The sequence below is a fragment of the Colius striatus genome, chromosome 3 (genome assembly GCF_028858725.1).
Source record: "Colius striatus isolate bColStr4 chromosome 3, bColStr4.1.hap1, whole genome shotgun sequence".
NCBI lineage: Eukaryota > Metazoa > Chordata > Aves > Coliiformes > Coliidae > Colius > Colius striatus.
This window is the reverse complement of record NC_084761.1, coordinates 59,852,101-59,875,013: the sequence shown is the minus strand read 5'-3', so window position 1 is coordinate 59,875,013 and position 22,913 is coordinate 59,852,101. Positions and strand designations below refer to the sequence as shown.

Below are 22,913 nucleotides of genomic sequence, written 5' to 3'. Positions count from 1 at the left end.
TTCTCTTTGCTAACCTCTAAACTGCTACTGGGATGTTTTTCTGCTGCATGCCAACATTGATAATCATGCCATGGATCAGATGTCCGATTTCTCTGCTTCTTTTTAAAAAAATCTTTTTTCTTGTGACCTCATTTTTGTTATGCTATGAATCTTTATTGAGTTACATAGGAATAACTTTCTACAGGTCTACTGTGTACTTGGCTCTTGGATGTGCTCATGCATTCCCACTGAAATGATCTGTAGGTGGGTTTAAATATTTTTTTTTTTCTTAAATTTAAAAATCTTGTCATATTTTATTAAGACCTAAGCTAATATGCATAGGTTGTTGGGAGGAGTTTGAAGTCGGTGGCTTCATTATGTACGCAACTCAACAACTTTGAACAAACGTCCCCTGAAAGTCATGGCTGTATATAATTTTAATATCATATGAAAAGCTTTTACCAGCAAAATGTTACTTCGATTACATTTAACCTAACATTTTAATGGGACTTTGCCCCCATCAACCAGTAGGTGGAGATGTAAGTCCAGTAATTACTGCAGAAAACAGCTATTTGTCAGTCCTTAATACAATTGAAGGTTTGTATAATAGAATTTAACTGAGATTAGATTTCTTAATGAGCATTAGATGAGACAGATGAAATCTGCCTGCAGTTAAGGCCCATCTATCAGCTTTCCTTGCCACAGACATTCTTACAGCCTATGGTCAGTTGTGCCCAGGAAACTTTCATATTCAACAAACTATTAATGAAACTTTTAGGCAAAAAAGTTAAATAAGTGATCAAAAAACATATTTTTTAAAATCGGACTATGTGTTGTCAGGTATTTTAAACCAGCTTGATCAGTACTATAGAAATCATGAGCATGTTACTACCATTGAGGCAGTCACAATACTCTGTTTTGGTATTACAAATTTAGGAATGTCTTAAATTATCATTATAGGAACTCATACTAGAAATTGGTTGCAGTAGCATTAATATCTTGTGATTTACAAAAATCATGATCCTGTCTCTTAACATCACTCTGCTATAGAATAATAATAATATCATTATTTAGCAGAAATGGAAATGCAAACAATCACAGTAATATAAGATAAAGTGTAAAAAAATACAGTAATATAGTTGGATATTTATAATGGTTTCTTTGTTTTGGTTATGTTTCTTGATTTAAGGTCAAATGAGAAACAACAGGGCCCATATGATTTAGCTATGTTAACTAATTCTATGTATTCTAAATACAAGCAACATAAACCTACTTTTTTTTCCCCCTGAATGCCCTTTGAACAAGTTAGGAAAAAAAAAAGATTGTGCTTTGAACACTTTTGCTGTTTAAACTGTCATTCTGTCAAAAAGAATCACCACAAAATGGGTGAGGCATTAAAACCTACTGCAAAGCAGAGAGTTGGCAACTGGAAACATTTCCTGTGGGCTAAGAACTTAGGAAGTTCACTGTCCTTCAGTACCTTCTGTAAGTCTTTTCGAAACCACTGACCTGAGGTTCAGTCATCTGAAAATACTGCTCAAAGTTACTTTTTTCCCCTACTGTTTAGCTTTTGCTTGGGTACTCTGAGAGGTCCTTTGCACGTTCGCAATGCTCTGAAAGGGAAAATGTTCTTACTGTTCTCCCAGTGTGCTCCCAACTGATCACCATCTCTTCCACTCCTAGTTCACTGCATGTCCACAGGTCATTTGTACTCTTGGAAAACAGCATGATTATTTGCCCTAGCACAAGGATTCCAGGGATATTCTGCAGAGTCAGCTAAACTTTCAGCTGGAGAACCAGGAGAGCGGAGGGAGCAGAGCCTCCTATAACCTTGTAGGCATCCCATTCTCTGTAGGGGGCAAATGGGCTTGTGTAGTTTAATGCCTACAGTGCCTCTCCAGCACTGAAAATAAGACTGACACTCTAACAACAAGAGAAAACATCAGAGGGGTTGATTTTCCCAATGATTTACTTGAAGAGAGGATTATATGCTGTTTTTCCACAAAGTAAATAGGTATTTTTAGAAATGAATCCTGTTCCCTAAAAAAGGACACTGTCTTGGCAGTTTATGGAACAACAAATGTCAACTGTTTTTCGAGACTCATTTGTTCCCGGTCTCTCAAAAGATATGCATAGCATTTTATAAATAAACTAACACAGCAAAATGTGGAGTGTTTATCATAAATTTCACCTCAGAACTCGCTGGAGGCATTTGCCTTTCCCTCTTGACAAAACTTGTCTTCCAGCCAGAATAATGATATTTTGGTTACTTGGAAAGAAAACAGATGCCAGTGTGTCTGAGGATAATTCAGAACGTGATGTTGCATGTCTTATTTCTAAGGTCCTCATCATGTCGTCACCTATACTGAACTCTCCTAATATTTCAAACAAAATTTGTATTAACTCTTTTTCTCACTCAAGCTTCAGACAAAAGATCTGATTCACATATAACTGCCAAGGTTAACAACTACAGAAATATGGAGGAGACATGATGACTACCAGAGTGATGAAGAAACTGATGATAGCCACTACTAAAAATGAATCACCTATAATCCAACGTTAAAAAAGAAATTGTCTTGAGAGAGTATCAGCAAATGTTGTCCTGCATCTGAGTTGATTCAGTGTTGCATTAAAAACCTGCTCAGTGCAGTTCAGCAATGCCACCCCATGAAGCTTTAAAGAGGGCTTTGTGGATAACTGTATATGTTTGGATATGCCCATGAGGTCCTAGATCTTGGTCTCAGGTCTGAAGAGGGGACTGAAGAGCCAGCTGCCTTTGTGTTGTAAATCTGATGACATCTAAAGCATGTGAAAGGAATCTTGTGTACCTTTTTATAAAGGTTTGCTTGACAGCAAGTAAGGCTTCCAAATCTGACAAATTTTCCAGCAACATTGAAGTGGTACATGGCACATTTTTGGCTAAGAAAATGGAGGAATCACTGGAGGTATTGTGGGAAAGCCATAGACGTCATGTTTTTTGATTTCTTGCATGGACTAAACAGTCGTTACAATCAGGATTTAGAAGTTTGCCACTTACACGAACCTCAAATACAGCTCAAATAACATTGCAATAGGCTGCAAAAATTGCAGGGTTAATCAGAAATAAAAAATCTTATGAAACTGGAGAAGTGAAGTAAACAAAGGCAAAAAAGATAAAATTCAACATGTTCAGTGACAAAGTATGATACTGATCTAGGGATAATGTCACCTTTTTGGACATAGCACTTTAAATATGCACCCTGATCTAGGTGGACCTGCTTCTGCAGGGGGGTTGGACTAGATGATCTCTAAAGGTCCCTTCCAACCTTACTATTCTACGATTCTATGATTCTATGATAGGATAAATGCCTTATCTTCTAACTTGTAAAGTACCAATAACAAGAAGAGGATGATGAACACTTGGCTAGATAACAGTTCTGTAGAAAATGACGTGGAGGTTATACCACAAACCTGGCCTGAATCAGCAATGTCAAGGAAATACAATCAGGAACAGCCTCTGAGACAGGTAAAGTCACCTATTCTACTATACTTTGATAAGGCTTTGGCTGATGCAATATCTACTCTCAGTATGGAGAACCCCAGAGATACTAATCAGAGATCTAGAAGACATGACTTATTAAGAGAGTCTGAATAAAACAATTTACTTGAAAATACACAATGAATGGATCTGACATGTATTCCTCACATACTTAAAAGGTCTTCTCCCAGTGTACAATGCACATGATGCTCTATATAAATATATAACTATAAAGAGGTTAAATCTGTGTCAAGAAAGTTTCTGGTTGGATATTACAAGGATAGTACTGAAACACTGGCCATATAGAAATTTCTTCCCATCTCCCTTTTTTCCTGCTTCCAGCACACACTGCGTTGGCAGTTTGATTTCTTCAAAAGTTGAAGCCATAAAAAATCTTCACCTCAGGGCTAAGGGCGTCCTACATCAAGATAGGTGGCCAGTCAGAATTATTCTATTTAGACAAAAAAAAGCAGAATGTGTATGTCGACAGGTGAAGATGCTTCTATGCCATGCTTAGTTGATCACTGTCTCTGAAAAAGAACCATGGGCATCGGAAGGAAAAGGAAGAAAAGTACTGTGATACTCTGGAGTATCTGGCAGACTATGTAAAGTAAGGGGGAAATGACACATACACACATTCCCCAATCCTAACTGCAGATACTGGACAAATGCTAAAGAGTATTATTAAATGTCAAGCAATGAGCGTATACGGAACTTGTATCAACAAACAGATTAGGAGACAGTTTGGCACAGAGGCAAAGGACAAAATCAGTCATTTTAGTCTTTGTTCTCGCTTCTGTTAGAAGCAACTGTAGCAATAGATTGACGCTTTATATACCACTAGATCATTCTTTTAAAAAATCACAATAAACAGAAATGGAGGTGGATGCAGAGGTTGCTCCCAACTTTATGCTGGTAAACATAAAATGTAAGAGAATGATGTTGGTTTTCTGTTTCTTAGTACCAATAGGCGTCATCAAATTCTGCATGAAAGTTCTAGAAAAGATGGCTTGAAAATATACAATTCAAAATAGAAATAATTTTAAAAGGGTGATTTCTTTTTCTTCATGGAAAATTGTTCAGATATGATTTCATAATTTTGAAAGCCAAGTCATCTGTATCAATAGCATATTCATAGCATTAAATAGCTCATCTGTATGCATTAAGAAACATAGCTCTGTTGCCTTCTTGTCCACTGTGACATTTCTAAAGAAATATTAAATTCATATCCAGAAACTACTTAGTTTTCTAATCACTAGCAGTTTTGATGACTTGCTCTATGAATTTACTCCGGCATTTGGCATGAAAAATGTCAAGCTCTAGAGTTAATATCTGTGTAAAGTATTAGGCTAACAGCTCTACAAACATCACATTCAAGATGCTTACATTTTTATAGTAATCATGAAGCTCCAAGTGTGAAAGAAACTTGCAAATAAATAAATAAATAAGACTGGAAATACAAGTCTCCACAGAAGCAGAAGCTACTTTGGTACTACAGCATCAGGGCATCATGAACAAAATGAATTCCTTTTTGTATTGAGAGACATGAGCCACTACTAACATTCAAATGAAAAGTTGTCTATCAAACCTGAATCTATCCAATTCAACTAGTATGTAGGTCTACTAATTCCTTGCGTCACTCTTGTGAGGTTAAAGAATGATACCAGCAGCAGCTTTCTATCCTTGATTGTTTTTTGGTTTTTTCTTGTGTTTTTTTTTTTTTTTTTTTAATTCTGACAGGTCACCCTCTCCATAGTTATCTGTCTAAACTGGCCTTCAGAGGAAATGTACTGATTGTACAAAACTTCTTCACTGAAATCCCATCAAAAGGTAGGAGAAAGTGATTGAATGTGTGCATCTTCACTCACCAGTGGTGTGTCAGTATCAGCACTTTTCACTGAAAAAAATCCGAGATTTCCATGGGGACATGCCTGAATGACAGTTTGTAAAAGCTATTGTTATCTCCACCATTATCTCCACTAACAGTCTTCTACATACCATAGCTTGTCAAAACAATAAATTGAGACATTAAATTACACAAACTCACACTGGTTGAAGACTGTTTCTCTGTAGAATAATGCCTTTGCATCAAACATTCCTGCAGCACAGTTCAAAACAGTAGATTATACTCAGACTTTTAAAAAATAGACAATTGTTTCTGGTTTTGAAAGGTTTTATGAATATGTTTATAGGCAGAAATCAGCCATAAAAGACACAGACTATAAAGCACTGGGAACTATAGAACAGAAATCATTGTCCAAAACACTTTCTAAACTGCACAAAACGATCATAAAACTGTAAAAGTACTTGTCAGATTTGAAATGCAGTCTTAGCAAAGACTTTCTTTGCACCAGCTTGTTGTAAAGAATTATATATAAATTCTGAAAGTAAGAAGCGGCAGAAAAAGGGTATTTTTGAGTAAAATTCAAATAAAAGAGCATGCTGACAGCAGCTTGCATTATAATATGATTTTAGATATGCAATTCAACAGTGTCAAGTAATCTCCCAATCACTGGCTACATTAAGGTCACAAGTTACATCCAAGGTTGAGAGTCTGTGATGCAAAGGAATAGAAAAACGTACTGATCACCTAATTTCACCTCTTGAGCATGTCCAAGTTTTACTAGAAAAGTACATCTATAAACCATAAGTGTTCTCTATTACTATGAAAGCTCAATCCTATGACCTTTGCCTGATTCATATTCAAAGTAGCATTCCAATAGTGGAGTGATTCTACTCCTATTTTATAAATAGGAAACTGAGTACAGGAACTAAAATGCCTCATTAGAGGTTACAAAGTTGCATCTACTTCTTTGTCTAGTCCAGTATTTGCCAAATTATTGTTCTGGTCATTTGCTAGAATTACACGATTCTCCAGCTTTGTCTGCCTTTGGGAACATCTGGAGATGACAGCTCTACACCAGAAGGCAAACAAGGAAATCCTGGAGAGTAAGGAGTGGTCATATACCAAAAAGCTATTAACTTTCCCAGATAGGTGCTAGATATCTTGGCATCCAGAAAGTAATACAACCCTTCTCTCAAATTGAGTTGCAATTCAATAGCGATGCTGTTAGATCTCCGCTGCACCTTTCTCTCCGTCCTGCATCATAAAGCTACACCACCATAAAACTGCTCTGGGGAGCTGTGCAGCCCTTTCCTACCCTAATTGATTTATGCTACATTAATCCTCATGATTAGTTTGTGGTTTTCCCAAATAGTTGTTTGAGTTGAATTGTTTATGTTTTCTTGTCTGGTTTTTAACTGTCGCTGGCATGAATGGACACTGATGCTCATTTTCAGATCAGAACATGTGATAACATGCTGATGTCATGTAAATGCTGCCAGAAAATAAGCAGCAGCCATCCCCAGCAGACTTGAGCATATAAAAATTCTGCTTTAAACTTCCACAGAACTTTTTGCCCAAACAGTCATATAAGCTGACATGTTGTATATCACAGTCCATTACAGGGTTACCACGTTAGTTTAAGTGGCAACCGCTTGGGTTAGGAAAACTCTTTCAGAGACTAGAGTACTTGGACCACAGAAGAAAAAAGCCACACAAGAGCATGCTGTTATGTCCCAAACCTGCATGTCCCATAAAAGCGTGCTCCCAAACCTCTGCCACAACAGAGAAATAAACCAGTGAGAGACAATAAACCAATGCTACAAAAGAGGTAAACATCTCTGATCCTCTCTTCTTGTAGACTCAAAATCTCCTAAGCCATCTCAAATTCTGTTGAATTATCATTGACCCTGGAATCAAGACAGTGAGTATAATCGTGACATGATGATGATTTCATGATTGTTCGACCATTTCCCACAATACATCAGCATGCCAATTAACACTGTATCATTTACAATACCCTGAAAGTATCAGAGGAAAATAACATGAAGCCCCCTTCAGAATACATTTGGGTAGTTGTACATGGATTGCAAGAGAAAAATCACCACAGCCAACTGTGATGAGCTGCAACTGTGACAGATCAAGTGTGAATGCAATATAAAACTTCTGTTATTTCTGTGGCACAAGAAAAAGGGAAATCAACAATGAGTTCTGGATGGGAAGGTAACATTATTAGGGATGAAGTCCAATTTCCATGCCTCTAAGGATTTGATGTATCCTGAAAAACAGCAACATAGATCTTTCAGAAAAATGGCTAATCTTAAAGGCTACACGAGATCCATTTAAGAAATAGTTGATAAGTTTCCTAAACACTACAATGAGCATAGAGCAATATGAAATAATTCATATTGGAGCTTTGATTGAAAATCCATTTTATATGGCTATAGTTTTTGTTCAGTGAAACCTATGGGAAACTTGGTGTGGCTAGTGACAAACTATAAGGGAACTAAAAAGGAATTCTGCGGATGAATGCAGCCTGATCTAAACGCAGTTATAAATTGGTCATGTCACTCCCAGGTCAGTGTTAGTACATCACCTGTGTCCGAGTTTGACACTGTGCAGGCTGGAAGCTTCTGAGAGTTTTGTACAGTCCTAAAGTGAAAAATACCAAACCAAACCTTGATGTAACACTGCTTGTCATGAAGAACTGCAGAGGGCCTGAGAATGGATGTGGGTGTATGTCAGGAAAAGTTGAGATCTGGAATGAAGTTCTGATACAGTGAAGGGTGGAAATGCAGGCTGAGTGGCACTGTAGGTGTATGAATAATAAACCATGCCCACGCTCTCACCAGAAATGGATGAGAATGTCTTGAGACATTCACAAGAGGGATTTTGAACTAAAAGGTTCTGTAGAGATAGATGGTGTCCAACAGGAGAATACCTATCGAACATTGACCATAGTGGATAGTTAAAAAAACAAAAGAAAACCAGAAAAAACACCCCAAAATTGGGAGAAAATTAATTCCAGAAACCCTAGCTCCGCTGGCAGCAGAGCTCAGTAAGCTCTGTGCTACTGTCACACCAAAAGCCTACCCAACAACACTTTGGTTTGTTGTGTCAACAGCAAACACTCTGCTGATGTCTGCTGCAGCAGTATTTTGATCATGTACAGATGGAAAGTGAATGTATCATTCAAGTAATACAATCAATTCTCTTAGATCTGTAGCTTGATCTTGGTTTATGTGGATTACTTCTTAGGCTGATGTGACCTTTTCTGCTTAACACATATACTGAGGTGGTATTTTAAGTGAGGGGAAAAAATTAATTGGCACAATTTTTGGATCACGTATCCATTATTTGCTGGTGTTTCACTAAAAACACTGGCAATTTTCCAGTTCATTAAGGATCAGCTCAGACTTGATAATACTGGCAAGAAATAAAGCCATTACAATGCCAATAGGAAAATATTTAACCTAAATAAGCAACAAAAATATCCCTACCACTTACAAAATAGTAACATAATAATGTTAACAACTAATATTATGGTACTTGCTGAAGCCATTTCTAGTTTTACTGTGTATGCACCTAAAAGAAAACTGCTCTGTCTCTTTAATTTTATAGAAGTTGTCTTGATCAATTAAGTTACTGATACCTAAAACGGCTGTAACATTTACTATTCTCGTTGTAAGCAAGGCATTAAAAGCTCAAGGTGTCAATACAGAAGGCCCTAGGAGAAACACAGTACTGACTTTAAATTAGAAAATAATTTCTCCCCTAAGCAAAATTCATACTTATTATCTAAAACTCTTCTATAACCTCACTCGTCTAGGCAGAGGGCACTTTTGAGCAAGGATACTGTCCTAGCTCAGGCAGCTTTCAATCCTGCTGCTGCATGTGGGGACAGATGTGGTGGTTCCATGTGCAATGCCATTTTCCACATGCATCGCTCTGATGTGGATCCTATGACAAGGAAAACAAAGGAAGACACACTGATTTGTTTAAGAACTGGGAAACCTTTCCACCTTTCTGGGGAGACTACTTAGATTACAAGACATTTATAGGTTGCATTATGCTATATGCTGTTCCTTGCAAAGCCATTTATCTGTGTATATTACAAATGCAGACAAAGCTGGCTATCAACTGCACTACGCTGAAAGTAACAACAGTTCATGCAAATTCACCCCATCTGTCCCGTACTGCACAAAGCTTCCTCTGTTCTAGAAAGTTTTCTCTGAGTACCTTCTCTTCAGGTCTCTTGTCTTTGACAGATGCATACTACAAAGTGCAAATGTGTGAAATGGCCAATAAGCAACCCCAAAGTTACATTGGCAATATGTAAGTTTTACTTATGCACAAATTTTGAATGCTAAACAAAATTATACAATGTGCTAAGTGACTTTTACAAGGTGGCAAGAAACTACAACTGCTCAGAGGACCAGGAAGACTTGTGGAAGGGCAATGGAGGGTCTAGCAACTCCAGAGCATTATGTCATTGCACTAGCTGCATCTATGTTGTGGAGTGGTCACTTTGGCAGCTGATGGAAAGGACTTCATCAGCACTTTCACTAATGTAAGATGAAGACTGATAGACCTTGATGGAACTAAGTAAAAAGGAAAAAGCAGAATAATCAGTATAAGACTACTGAATGCCACAATTATGTATTTCCCTCTATACAGAGCTGGTCGTTCCTTGGATATATGGGTCAATTTCTTCATGAATCAAATCTGTTACTTCAGAACAGTGCAGAATCTGGGACAGAGACACAGGTTTTCTTTGCCATTGTTTCCAAGTGTTGTTCAGGGGAGGAGAACATGCTGAGTTTTTAAACTGCCAATACCTGCAGAGTGAAGTTTCTGCCAGGGCTACCTACAACATCAGAGTCATCTACTACCAGCCCTGCTGGGGTGCACACTTTGTGAGAGACCTGGAGAATTTCCGACATTGCGCCGTAGCAATCTGTCTGTCCTCTCTCTGATGGTACAGATTAATCCTAGATGATCCTTACATGAAAAGGATGAAAAGAAAAAAGGAAAAAAGAATCTGCCTTTGTGGAAAGTAGAAGATCATTCTTGTGGAAAAGCTTACCTATACAATATTAAGATCAGAGTTTGGCTTCTAAAAAATTATTTACAAATCAGCTTGACACTGTTCAGGCTTGACAGCCCTGTGTTTAAGTTACAGCAATGCATATACAGTAGCAGTATCACCAGTCATAAACAAAGCATCTGCTGTCAGAATGTGGACTCAGCTACTGATATATGTGTTGCATCAATCTCCAGCAAAGAAAACATTAAACTAAAGTCTGCTCAGGAAGTGTTCTGTGTAATAAACAGAGTTACTTCAGTTGCATTCATCCCATGTCTAATGTCCGTACTTTCTCTTAACTGCAAGTTTGTGCCCGTTCTTTCACGTACAACCACTGGGCCAGAAAACACAGGGAAGGTTTATCTTTCCAGGCACAGCTTGTAAATTCTGCAACTTGTTGCCCTGATCTTTTTCCTGGTTTTCAGATTTTAGAAACCCATAAAGAAACTGTTTTCTTCTACCTTTCGTTAGTACAAAGTGGCCTACATGGAAATTTCTTGGCTTAGTTTCTTCTGCTACAGTTAGCTTCTCTGCTTGTTCTGCTTCATGTTCCCACTCCCCCCCTTATCTCTACTTACTCAAAGGGGTCGCTGGGGTCAGCTCTCTGGAGCTCTGGAGGAATCGGTATTCTTTTGTAGTACATTTCCCAGTCAAAAGCTCCTCGCATGGCATCCCCCGCCTGTGCCTCGTAGCCAAAGTGATTGTGGTCAATGACATCGATCATAGGACACACGATGGTTTTGTGGTTTAGTGCAATCTGATCTGAAAAATGAAAGTAGAAAATAGGAAACGGCATGTCTAGTCAAGCCATCTATCATATTACTGCAAAGTGAATCCCACAGGTTTTCAGACGTTTGAAGATTGCTTGCTTTGTTCCCTATGGCCCCCAAATAATTTCACTTTTCAAATCTGTATCAAACCTTTATCTAAAGTGGACTTAATGTAGTTGGGCAATGATTAGAAGCATTTGCAGTTCTTTAAAGAGAGGCATATTCCTGTGAGACCCACAGGAGTCCAGTCATCTATATCTCTGTCACTCTGCTGCTCTGAGCTGTCCCCAATATGTCAGCTATGGAACAAGCCAGCAAGCAAAATGTAAAAATACTCCCACAGCCATGGGGAGTATGTATGGTAAGCCCCTGTGAGAGAGATTTGTGTTCCTAAATGTGAATCTCAACCCTTGCAACCATTCAGCCGCTGTTCCTGTGGCTCTAGTGTGTATCAGCTTTGAGATCAAATGCTACAAATTAAAGGCAAACTCCAACACAAAGAACAAAACAGGAACTGTGTCCTTTTTTTTTGCACCAATCTTTGAGATATGAAGAAGGCCCCACAGTACTATTCTTACTCGTCTGTTTTCTAAAGAAAGGAGTTTCTTTCTGCTTTTAAAAAAAAAAAAATCAGAACTGTGAGGCTAAATCAATTTCCCATCAGTACTATATGGACAGATCTGAGTCTGCTTTGGTAAATCCTATTGCTTAATCCCATAAAGCTCCTCAGAAAAGAAAGAAGGGTAAAGAAGATGTTCCAACCACAAGAACTAGGCAGAGGAATAATGGTCTGAAATAAGGAAGCACAAGGAAAATCTGTAACTGTGTTGGCATGAAAAGACAGTAGAAAAACTATGAATCCTTGAAAAAACAAAATATCAAGATTTTAAGTATAATAAGGCCTTTTCTCTGAATGGCAGCCTAGATTCTTCTACAAAATGTAACACATTGTAGGGCCTATGTGGAAAATTTGTCTTTTGTTTTTAAGGATTAGATTTCACTGGTGCTTGATAATACCATAAAAAAACCCCCAGAGAGCTGAGTATGGAATGAACATTTAGACAGGAAGGCAGGTTATACTGGTGCAATGATTAATAATATAGATTCTGCTTCCTTGCTTCTGAAGGACTGAAATTAAGAAAAAAAGATTATTTAGCAAAACATCTGTAGTTTTCATATTTATTCTCCACAGTTTTTTAGAGACTGTGCAAACAGGGGAACAATGCTGAATGCCAGTGAGAAATTACTGTGCCTGGAAGATCAGCAGCTTTTTACATCCTTATCCTTTAATAGTGAAATAAATTCATAGCACAGGCTCTCACAAAATTCTAGGAAACTCATCTCAGACATAATGGCTGCATTACTGTTGCTATTGCCAAATATAATTACATTCACTGGTATACAGTGTAGTGTTATCTGTAATCATTATGTAAAGTCATTTTTACATAATCTCTTTCCTGTGATGGTCCTGCTAATAGTGATAGGGCTTATAATAATCTGTCTCTGATCCTCTCCTTCTAAACTGATTGGAGGAGAGAAACTAAATGGGATTGATTTAGCTGGAAAAGGTCAAAGGTAGATTCATAATACATCAGCATCCTTCTCTTTAAAAGCTGCTGCCTTTAAATAGGCTGAAGGATTGGAAATCTCCAAGCCACATGCAGAGACAGCCAGGGAAAAAGTCATTTCAGCAATGCTCAAACTCAATCCCAGTCTTCTTTTCTACAAGTTTGCAAGAATTTTGGAAGTAAGATGATGCTTACCTGCCTACTCTTGTGTGTTTCTGAAGAACTGACTTTTTGGCTCAAAAAATGTTTAAGAGACGATGAGGAACTTGAGATCTTGACTTTTGAAGAAACCAGGGTGTTTGTAGTTGTACACACCCAAAGGTAGAGTAATCAGACCTCCAGCCTCAATACTTCTTTCAGTGTGCCTAAAATAATGAATTTTAGGTACATGCTTCTTAGGCTTAGATGTAGCCCCAATATGAATTTAGTAAATAGAAAAAGAGGGCTGTAGGGCTAGCTTACATTTCACAAGAGTGTTAGTATCATAGCTTTACAGGTGTGAATATGCTGCTGCCTTTGCCAGCTAGTGCTCTCTATCTCACCTGCTCTCTGTTTCCTGCTCCTAACACAAGACACTGAAAGCCACAGATGAAATGCTTTATAGTTTCTTTTCCATTGCCTTCACTTATCATCCTCTCACAAATTCCTGCTGGTCTGAAAATTTCCATGCATTATTTTAATGCATACACGCTGCAGCCAAAGGGAAGAATGGTCAGATAAGGATCATTATGCACATAAAAATCTTGCAGATTTCAGGGATAGCCTAGGAACGAGAGGGAATATTTCACAGAGCTTTCTCCTTGGCAATTTTAAGCAATACATCCATACATATTTGAATTCACCACTTTCAGTATCAAGCAGAGCGTGCATATATGGCAATAAACAGGCATTTTCAATATCAGATAAGTCACTATCTCAGAAACATAGGTTTTATCCTTACGAGAAAGATGCACTCCTTTAATTTCAAATGCTTGTTGCAGATTGGCCTGGTTAAAGTAACAATGCTACATTGTAAATATTCTTATTTTTCCTACTTAAATATGTGATTATATATGGTAACAGCATTTGAGTGGCTCAGCAAACCCTCTCTTGTTATCAGAGTTGTCGTAAGTGCTTGTATTCTCAGTCTCCCCACTGGCAAGTAATGCATCATAAAAATGTTGTGCAGATGGACAGCTACAGCTAGCAGGTGTCTTGCCAACTTGCTAAGCATAATCTAATAATGATATAGTTTTAAGTCTGTCAGGGAAAAAAAAAATCTGTTTTGACAAACATAGTTTTGGTAGCCTATGACACTATTGATCTACTGTCCATCTTCCCTCTTATTGCTCTTGGTTTGCCTCTCAGTTTCTTAGCTGCAATAATTGTGACTTCGCACTATACTAGATAGACTCTCAACTACGGCAGCTGAAGCCCAAGTCACATTTTTCCTTCTACTGACTTTATACTGCTGAGGAGTGATAACAAACAACAGTGTTTGCCAACATTTTTACATGACTAGAGCTGTTTGCTCAGTGAACATCAGGTAAAACTGTCTAAGACCTGAGAGCAACTTTCTCAGTTTAGAAATCCATTTAAGGTGAAGAAATGGAGCCTAGGGAAATGGTCTAGTGGTTGATAGGGCTCGGACAAAGGCTGGACTCAATCTTAAAGGTCTCTTCCAGCTGAAATGATTCTAATGATTCTACAATTCTAAATAAACTAAATAAAGCTTAAAGAAGATAAAGCCATTTTTCACCCATTTTTAAGAAAAGAAAACAAGGGATTGTAACTGGAAACAACTGTGGCTTAGCTCCACAAAGCTATTTAGGTACATACCAAGTACCAAAATAACTGAGTCTTCCTTTGGTCTAAAAAGTGATAGTTCTGAAAATGTGAGTTAGATACCTAAATAACTCAGAACTGCTTTTATGTGATTGCTCTTGGTTTTGTCACCATCTCCCCTCCCTCTAACTTTCAAGGTCTCATTTTGAATAAAACCTGGTTTGGAACAGTGGAAACCTCTGCCCTTCCCAGCAAAGACAGGCAGACTTCACTCCAGGGCTCGGCTGAACCGTGCTCTTGTTGAGACTTCACTACACATGGCAGATACAATCAGAGCTAAAACGAGACAGCTTCAACACAATAAATATGCAATATATCCTCTGTTGTGGTTTCCTTGAATGACATTGTCACGTGCAGTACTGAGTGAACCACAAGACAGAAATTTGGATAAACACTTGGAAACAGAAATTAACTTTACTGTTACAAGAAATCAGGTGTCATCTGATTTCAGTAGAGTAAATATTTGCCACCTTACGGTTATCAGAAAATTCATTCTTTAGGAAAAAAAAGGCTCAGGGCATGCTAGCTGTGTGTTATTTCTCTATTTGTCCATCATGTAATGCTCTACCTTTTATTTACATTTTGGGATCCAGTGTCTCTCGAGATTAGTTTTGAGATCCTCTGTCTGGTTAGCTATGGTTATTTCTACTATATGGAGAACAAGAAAGATCTGATTCCATATGAGACCTAAGGAGGACTGGGACTTGATCCCTGATGCTTCTTTCATCTTCCAGTTTTCTGGCTTGAGGATGAGGATTTTGATCATCAGTTCAACACCCAATGGCAACCTAACTGCAATTATGACCATTCCATTTATTTTTCACTGTTTATAGTGTGAGATCCATCTAGATGTACCTTCATTTTAGACAAGAAAACAAGAAAAGGAACTGGTTTTGCAACATGTCTGAGCAAAACAGAAGGGTTACATCTCATCTGTAGTAACTTTGCAAAAGATTTCAGAGGACAAGAGTGAGAATCTTCTTGAGTTTTTTGTTTTTGTTTTTGTTTTTTTTTTTTTAAGTGGCAATGTATTATGCCAGTGGAGCAAAATCAGACAGCAGAGGAAAGCTGGCTGTATACGTACAGTACTCCAGAGCATTTAATAGTTACTCATTGGGGTTGCCTGTGGAAGGCTTGTTGAAACCTATATTTCCCTCTGCTTCTTTATGCCATTTGGGCTTTACATGAAGATGCAGAGATTATTTCTAGAAATGCTGAGGTTGTGATTAAGAGCAAAGTGGTATAAAGGGGAAAGATTGTATGCATAATTTGATATGGAAGCTAGAAAGGATGTAAATTTTGAATTTTGTACATTATCTTGTTACTAATCTGAAGAAAAGCCAGTTACCAGAATTATTTTTTTTTGTCTCAACTGATAGTTCATTAGCAGAAGAGCATCTCTTCTTGGCTGCAAATGCTTTATCAGCTTATCGTGTGGCCAAATATCCCTAACAACAAACTTCAAGAAACAACAGCCATTAATTAGTGGAACCCTATCCTGTCACGTACTTATGACATACTCTTTCAATCATTACAAATTTATTTAACACTATACTCAGAAATTTTCTCTATTTTTGCTAGAAAAAAACAACTCACTTTACAAAGCATCTAGTCAGGTGTGTAGAAAATGGAACACTGTTTCCTGAAGTGAAATCTTAGATTACCACAATTGATTCTTTCCATTCCTTTGACTAATGGAGCTTTGCTGGCTGCAGCTGGAATCCAGCAAAGCAGTCAATAGCAAATCATTCTTTCTGAGTTTCCTATTGTGAATGCAGTTATTGAATTTAACTCTGAGGTCTTGGATACATTTACAGCAAAAGCTGTTTTAATGGAATGTGGATGATTGGGAAGGAGTACAATATGTGAAGAAGAGAAGTTTCCAAGTGTATAGTAAGGGCATAGCATAATACTAGATTTAGTAGCGCATTTAATAGCAGCATTAATAAAAGAAATTGTAACTAACAGGACAAAGCAATATTTCAAAATTTTACCAATTATTTAGTCACAGGAATCATAAAATGGAGCTGCTCACATTTCTCTGAGTTCTCTCTCATACTGACTCTTCAGACACTGCAGCAGAGCTCCAAACACTGTGTATGTAGAGCTCCATACAGAGTATGTTCTGCTTATTGTGGGATGTGGCTTTGATTGCTTAAGCTATGCTGTATGCTCTAACTTCAATGGCTGAGGAATGCTCATACACTTACTAAGCAAGGGAGGCAGCCAATTCACGTTGACTTCGCAATGCGAATCCAGAAATGTCAAGACTTCTCCTCTAGCCAGCGAGGCTCCTAGTAGTCTGGTCCGAATGAGCCCTTCTCGTTTCTTGGTACGTACAATCCTCACTTTGGCAAAACGGACCATGTATTCCTCCAGCTTCTCTTTTAAATGTTCTAGAAAGAAGGGCAAAAAAAGCGTCAGTGGTGCCAGGCCTGGAGGAGCCAACAGAAGGACAGGTTGGCATACAACCTGCAAGCATCTTATCTACTTCCATCTCCTGTCACTTCAAGTCCTCCAAAATCTGTCGCAAATCCTCCCTGAGATGGTTCTGAAAGTGCAAATGTCCTCTGTTTTATCACACTGAGGAAGATGCTGACACTCTAGACCTTTCACTGCAGTTGCTACTGGCAACCTGCCATCCACGATATAATCATGGCCAAAGCAACTGCAGGATATTCATCCATCCTCTGGTTCCTGCGGCCCAAGGCCAGATAAACATTCTGGCATGCCATTTTATAAACAATGTCCTTTCCAAGTGGATTTCCTGTAACAACTAATTATGAAGAACTATGCATGGAAATAAATTTTTAAAAAGTAAGCTTCAAACTAGCATGATTAGATTGTTTTTACAATGGGAAGGGAAACAGACATGAAGGAAGATCTTAATAGTTAGATACCAGCATGAAGCAAATGGACAGATGACTTAATAAAATTAGGCTGCATATGTAGTGTCGTTGATAGGTTCTCTTATCTGCATAAACAGCCTTCCTTGGGAATACTTTTTCTTCTAACTAGAAACATACACTGAGAATCATTAAAAAAAACCCAACAATAGAAAACATCCTACAGTTTTGCCTCCTCTTAAATATATCTACAACAGAGATCATGATCTTTTGTCTTTCATGCAACACCTTAGCTTGTCAGACTCATTACTTTGGAAAAATCTAGTACTTTCATTTGGAAGGGAAAAGGAAAGAAAAGCTTAGTCTCCAGTAATTAAAACTGGTGATAAGCCACATTTAGTGATACTAGAGGTTGCAAGCTAAGTCTCACTGAAATGGGTTTGCCAGGTTATGATTGCCTCATATAAGCTGCTAATTCTTTGGACTTGTATGGTCAGACTTTACATAATTATAGATTGCAAGAATGATATGGAATACCTGAAAGGACTACTATTTAACAGTAACCTGGAGTGTATAATGCTGACACGTAAAGGTAACAACCAAACAAGTCACAGTGCAGAGAATACAGGATCTTGTGTTAGAATAAAATCAAGCTCCACTGAAATAGAGCTCTCTACACATGCTCCTTCTTGTCTCTGATCCTTTCCTTCTTAACTGACTTTCCAAATACACCTGCAGGCTAGGAATGAGTAGAAACACTGGTAGTTGTATGTATTTCATGGCAGAGTGCTGTACGGGATGCTTCTCTGTACTGAGGAGCCCTGATGTATGCAGACACAGAAGAGGAAGAGGCCCAAGACTTGGGAACATCAGTCTGCAAGGATTACAGAAGAGTTTGGTTGTTTTGGGAGGAGAAAATCAATGCTTTGGAGACCTCCTGAGTCAAGAGAGTGGTTTGTGTTCACAGTACTACCTGGGAGAAGCATTATATCAAGTGAGAAGGCAAGATCTGAGACAACACCACCAACAAAAGAATGACATAAACATGTTTGTCTTCTACTCTCTGGTTAATTGTAGATTTCTGAAATAAAAGAAAAATAGTATCCTATTTTCATCCCATTTTGCTACTCACATACTAAATAAAAGCCCAACACAATCCCCCAACAGTCACAATGACAAGAGATACACTGTGTCTTTGAATTATGGTCCTTGTATGACCAATCATATTCATGGGACAAGGGCTGTGTGCCACTCTGACTCATTTTAGGTACCAGCTACAATTCAGCATCATGACTGACCTGAAGGCAAATCAAGTCTTAGATCATTTTGTGCTCATGTGCAAGACTATCTAAAGCATATATTTCTCAAATTGTTTTCCTGTTTTTATGAGCCTCATTGAGGCTATTCCCATAGCACAGGAATATAGAAGATAGGAAATTGAGCTTAAAAACAAAGATACAAAGACCTTGCAGGTAATATAAGAAAGTCTGTTAGGGCTGTCAATCTGGATTTTTTTGTGTTGAAAATTGTATCAACTTATATCCGTGAAAAATGAATCAGTTTCAAAGTGACAGGATATTACATATTTCCAAAGTAATTCAAACCCAATCTGCTAGGTATCATGATTTTTCTTAGACCTCTGAGACTGAAAATTTCCTGTAGTTCTCTAAGGTCAGCTATTCGTTCTCCTCTGACCTATTCTGCCCACAAGTCTTAAGTTTGTTTGCACTGAGTAGTGAATAGAACCTTGCACCAAGACCAGGACCACATTGCTGTACACTCTACAAACAACTCAAAGATTCAGGTTACTCAGCCTGAACACAGCTTTTACACTATGGGAGCAGGCATTTAGCAAATTTGCTATAGTGCGACTCCTTCATCTTTGCCTGTCTACCCTCGGAGATGGGTTCGCTGATGAGAGGAACTGGCTGATCAGAGAAGCCTATTTCATAGCTCTGAATCTGGCTACCTATCAGATATGATTTCTTTACAATCCCTTTGAGCTGGTTCCAAGCAGTTTCCCTCTCTGTATGTAAAGACAGCTACCAGGGAAGCACCTAAACTCTGATGGTGAGAAGCAAGGGCCTTATTGGACAACCTAAATTCTTCTCGGTGTTGGTAGACACTGAGATATAGAAATTCAAAGCATGTCTGAACTGGATCTTCACTACTTAGGTGTCACAATGGCTAAGGTAATGCCTTTGCAAGAGAGAGTTTGAATATGGCCACCACTGATGTTTAAATGAACTAATACAAATGCACTCTTTTTGTGCATTCAGATCCACAGCACTTGTCTTGGGCCAGATAAATTCAGTGAAATTCAGTCTCATACAAAGGACTTAATTTCATTCTTTTCATGTCCTGTAATGAGCAAATTCTAAGAGCTGAATGCTCATCTCTTTGGGAAAACACTTCAGGGAGAACTGATGTAAACTATCATGTTATGATTCTTTTCTGTTCTCATATCAATTGCTAAATAACAAAAGAGCTGAACAATATAATTTGATTGTCATCAGTTGTGTTGGAGCTTGAACTCCATTAAATCAATGGCAGTTCAAACTGTTCCTTCATTGCTTCAAGTTCACTGCAAACTCAGGAAAAGAGGTCTCTCAATTTTTTTTTTTTTTTTTTCCTGAGTAATATCTGAAATTCTGTGGAACAAACAAGAGTTCTCTATACCACCTTCCTCCCTCTCTCAGTTATCTCTTCACACATTTCAGACAGCATGTCAATCTGATTTGTGAAGAACTTCATTAAAACATCCAGCACATCTTTTGATGCCAAAATCATATAGCCCAAAATTGTTTTAATCTATTCAATTAGTTCCATGATTGAATAATTTTGTTATTTTCTCCTTGTCACTCAAAGAACAGCTCCCAAAAAAAGCAGAAGCATACAAACAACATTTACATGTCTTGTTCACACAGAACTCTAAATGCATTCTCATGTAGACACTTCTGTAAGTAATCAGGAAGAAAACAAAAATGTTAATTTTTACAGAGCTTAGTTAAACAAGTGACATAAAAGACAGATTTACATACAAATCAAAGCATGTGGATTACCAGAGATACATAAGCTATCTATATTTGTTAAAACAGCTATGTGGTAGTAATATCTGAATAAGTCATGACATAGTCAAACAAAGGCCAGTAATAACACCTATTGGATCTTTAGTATTAAAATTGGGCCAAGAAGAGAGTTTAGGAATTTACTTGGGAAAAATTCTCAATAATCACAAAAACATCATGTGGTTCAATGATCAATATGGTTGTGAGAATGAAAATATCTTAAAGGGGAGGAAAAAAAAATCCCTTTTGGATCCATAAGTAATGATTTTTTTAACTTAAATCAATATCAGTCTGCTCTCATATGGTATTTTCCACTGCAATGTCTTGTGGCACTGCTTCAAATCTTACCAATCTCTAAAAGCATTAAAAAACCACAGAGTAACAGCCAGAGACAGTAGGACAGTAGTAGTTTTAAAGGAAATTGTAGTATTTTCGACTGTTTATATAAATAGTAAAAACATATCTTTCATGTTGAACCACTCATTAAAGCTACTCCCACATTACTCAATACACTGACATTATCACAAGTGAGACTCCTTAAAGCAAAACAGCAATTCTGCAGGCTCTGCAGTCCGCAGTTGGCTTTAAAGGCTATCTGCTTAGTAAAAGAGCTTGTGTTTGAGCCAGGGGTCATGAACACATAGATGCACTGCCAAAGATAATAACTGGGACTCTCACAGCTCAAGTGTTGCTTTAAACAGACTAGACAAGACTTTAGAATTCTCTGTATGGGTATAATTTTCATTAGCAAATGATCTAGGTGTTTGTGATTACTAATATTTTTTGGCCTTTTTTTAACCTTGTATTTTCCCCAAAATATCAAAATGATTTTTTTTTTCTCCCCCCACAGAATTCCATAAATTTCCTTCATGGAAGAGAAAACCAAATGATGTTTCATTATCATTTCTTACAGTGCACCTGCATTTTTTTACAGTTCCCAATTTTTGTTTTGCTAATACTGTCTCCAGAATAAGCATCTCACACACACAATCTATGTATTACACATATACATTTAGAAGCAAGTGCCCAAGTGAACATGTTTCAATGTCAGAGCAAAACTATAATTCTAAAGGAATTTTCTGAAAGAAATTATAATGTGATGTACAAAAAAGAATGCAACCTATAATAAAAAGGCCTTTAAATGTCCAGAGGATAATGCTTTCTGCCCATTTATTACCAAAGTAAACAGTTCAAGCAAGCTTGCCAGTAAAACAAGGAGGTAGGATGGTTTCATTTATATGCTGTGATATTACATAAATGTCACTTTCAGAGTTAGGCATGAGATAGAAGCCAGTATTTAAATTCCACAGTGAGCTATAAATGGTGCACTTTGGATATAAAGAAGCCAAATCCCCTGTCACTAGATATGGGGAGTAAATGTCTAATTTGTAATTTAAAAGCAAATACATCATTCTTTTCTTCATAGTGTTGATCAAATGAACCCATGAATCATATGTTTGACACATGCCAGGCACCTGCCAGGGCAAGAGTTGGCATAAGCAGTGACAAATAAAGAATAATTCATGGCCAGGAGGTTTACAGGCTGTCACTGCTATGACAAGTGATGATAAAGGGAAGTATTATGTCTCTTCTAGTGATAGCCTGTAAACAAATTCTCCATTGTAATTGTTTTGTGTGGGCCTTCTCTGTCTTAATTTAAAGTCTGAAGAAGATTTTCTAAAAGAATAGCAGAGACACAATTGCCTGGTCACAGTAATTAAAGATCTCCTCAAGCAGAGTACCCAGTTACTTAATTTGATGCCCAGAAATAAATTGGAAACTTTGCCTTTGTCAGAGGGAAAAAAAAAAAAAAGTAGTAGTAAACAGCAAAACTGCAATTCTTCTCTACTGTTGAGATGGATACAGGGAGTATTTCGTTATCACACTGGTACCCTGTGGCAACATGTGCTATGTGACAAGCAATGTTCCTCCAAGGTTACAGAGAAGGTGTTAAGAGAGAGACTTTAAAAATGATGTGAAAGCTTGAGCTGGTCTTCAGGATTTGCTTCAGGCCTGCAGAATGGACCATGAAAGAGGAAGGAAAATACAAATAAAAGGCCTTTTGTTAACCCCTCTTCTGGACACTCAGGCAAATCCATCACAAATCTGGGCCTGTAACACAGCTTATTCTCTGCACCTCTGTAACATCTCCCATTTCTGCCCAAAAGTATTGACAACCTCTGTTACAGTACTATTGACCTACAAATTATCAAACAATTAAGAAGAGCAATAGTTCCTGTTAAATTCTCTGATCAACAATCTGAACTAAATCTGTTTCTTTTTAACTTTAATTGACTGAGAGGTATGTAATTTGAGCTGCTTTGCTGTTCTCAACATAAGCCATATAAAAATAATTGAAGAACTTACACAAGAAGAAAACATATGCTGACCTCTCCTGTTACCTCAGCACAG

At 37.7% G+C, this 22,913-nt stretch overlaps 1 protein-coding gene across 2 annotated transcripts in view; it reads right to left on the bottom strand.

Annotated features, from left to right (window-relative positions):
* Window positions 1–22,913, bottom strand: part of GALNTL6 (polypeptide N-acetylgalactosaminyltransferase like 6) — a 451,530-nt gene that overhangs the window by 67,544 nt on the left and 361,073 nt on the right. For both annotated transcript variants that reach the window (XM_061993491.1, XM_061993492.1), the window contains 2 exons: window positions 16,798–16,983; window positions 11,004–11,187 (listed from right to left, as the gene is read on the bottom strand). In XM_061993491.1, the coding sequence (XP_061849475.1) occupies window positions 11,004–11,187; window positions 16,798–16,983 (370 nt within the window). The remainder of the gene's footprint in view (window positions 1–11,003; window positions 11,188–16,797; window positions 16,984–22,913) is intronic.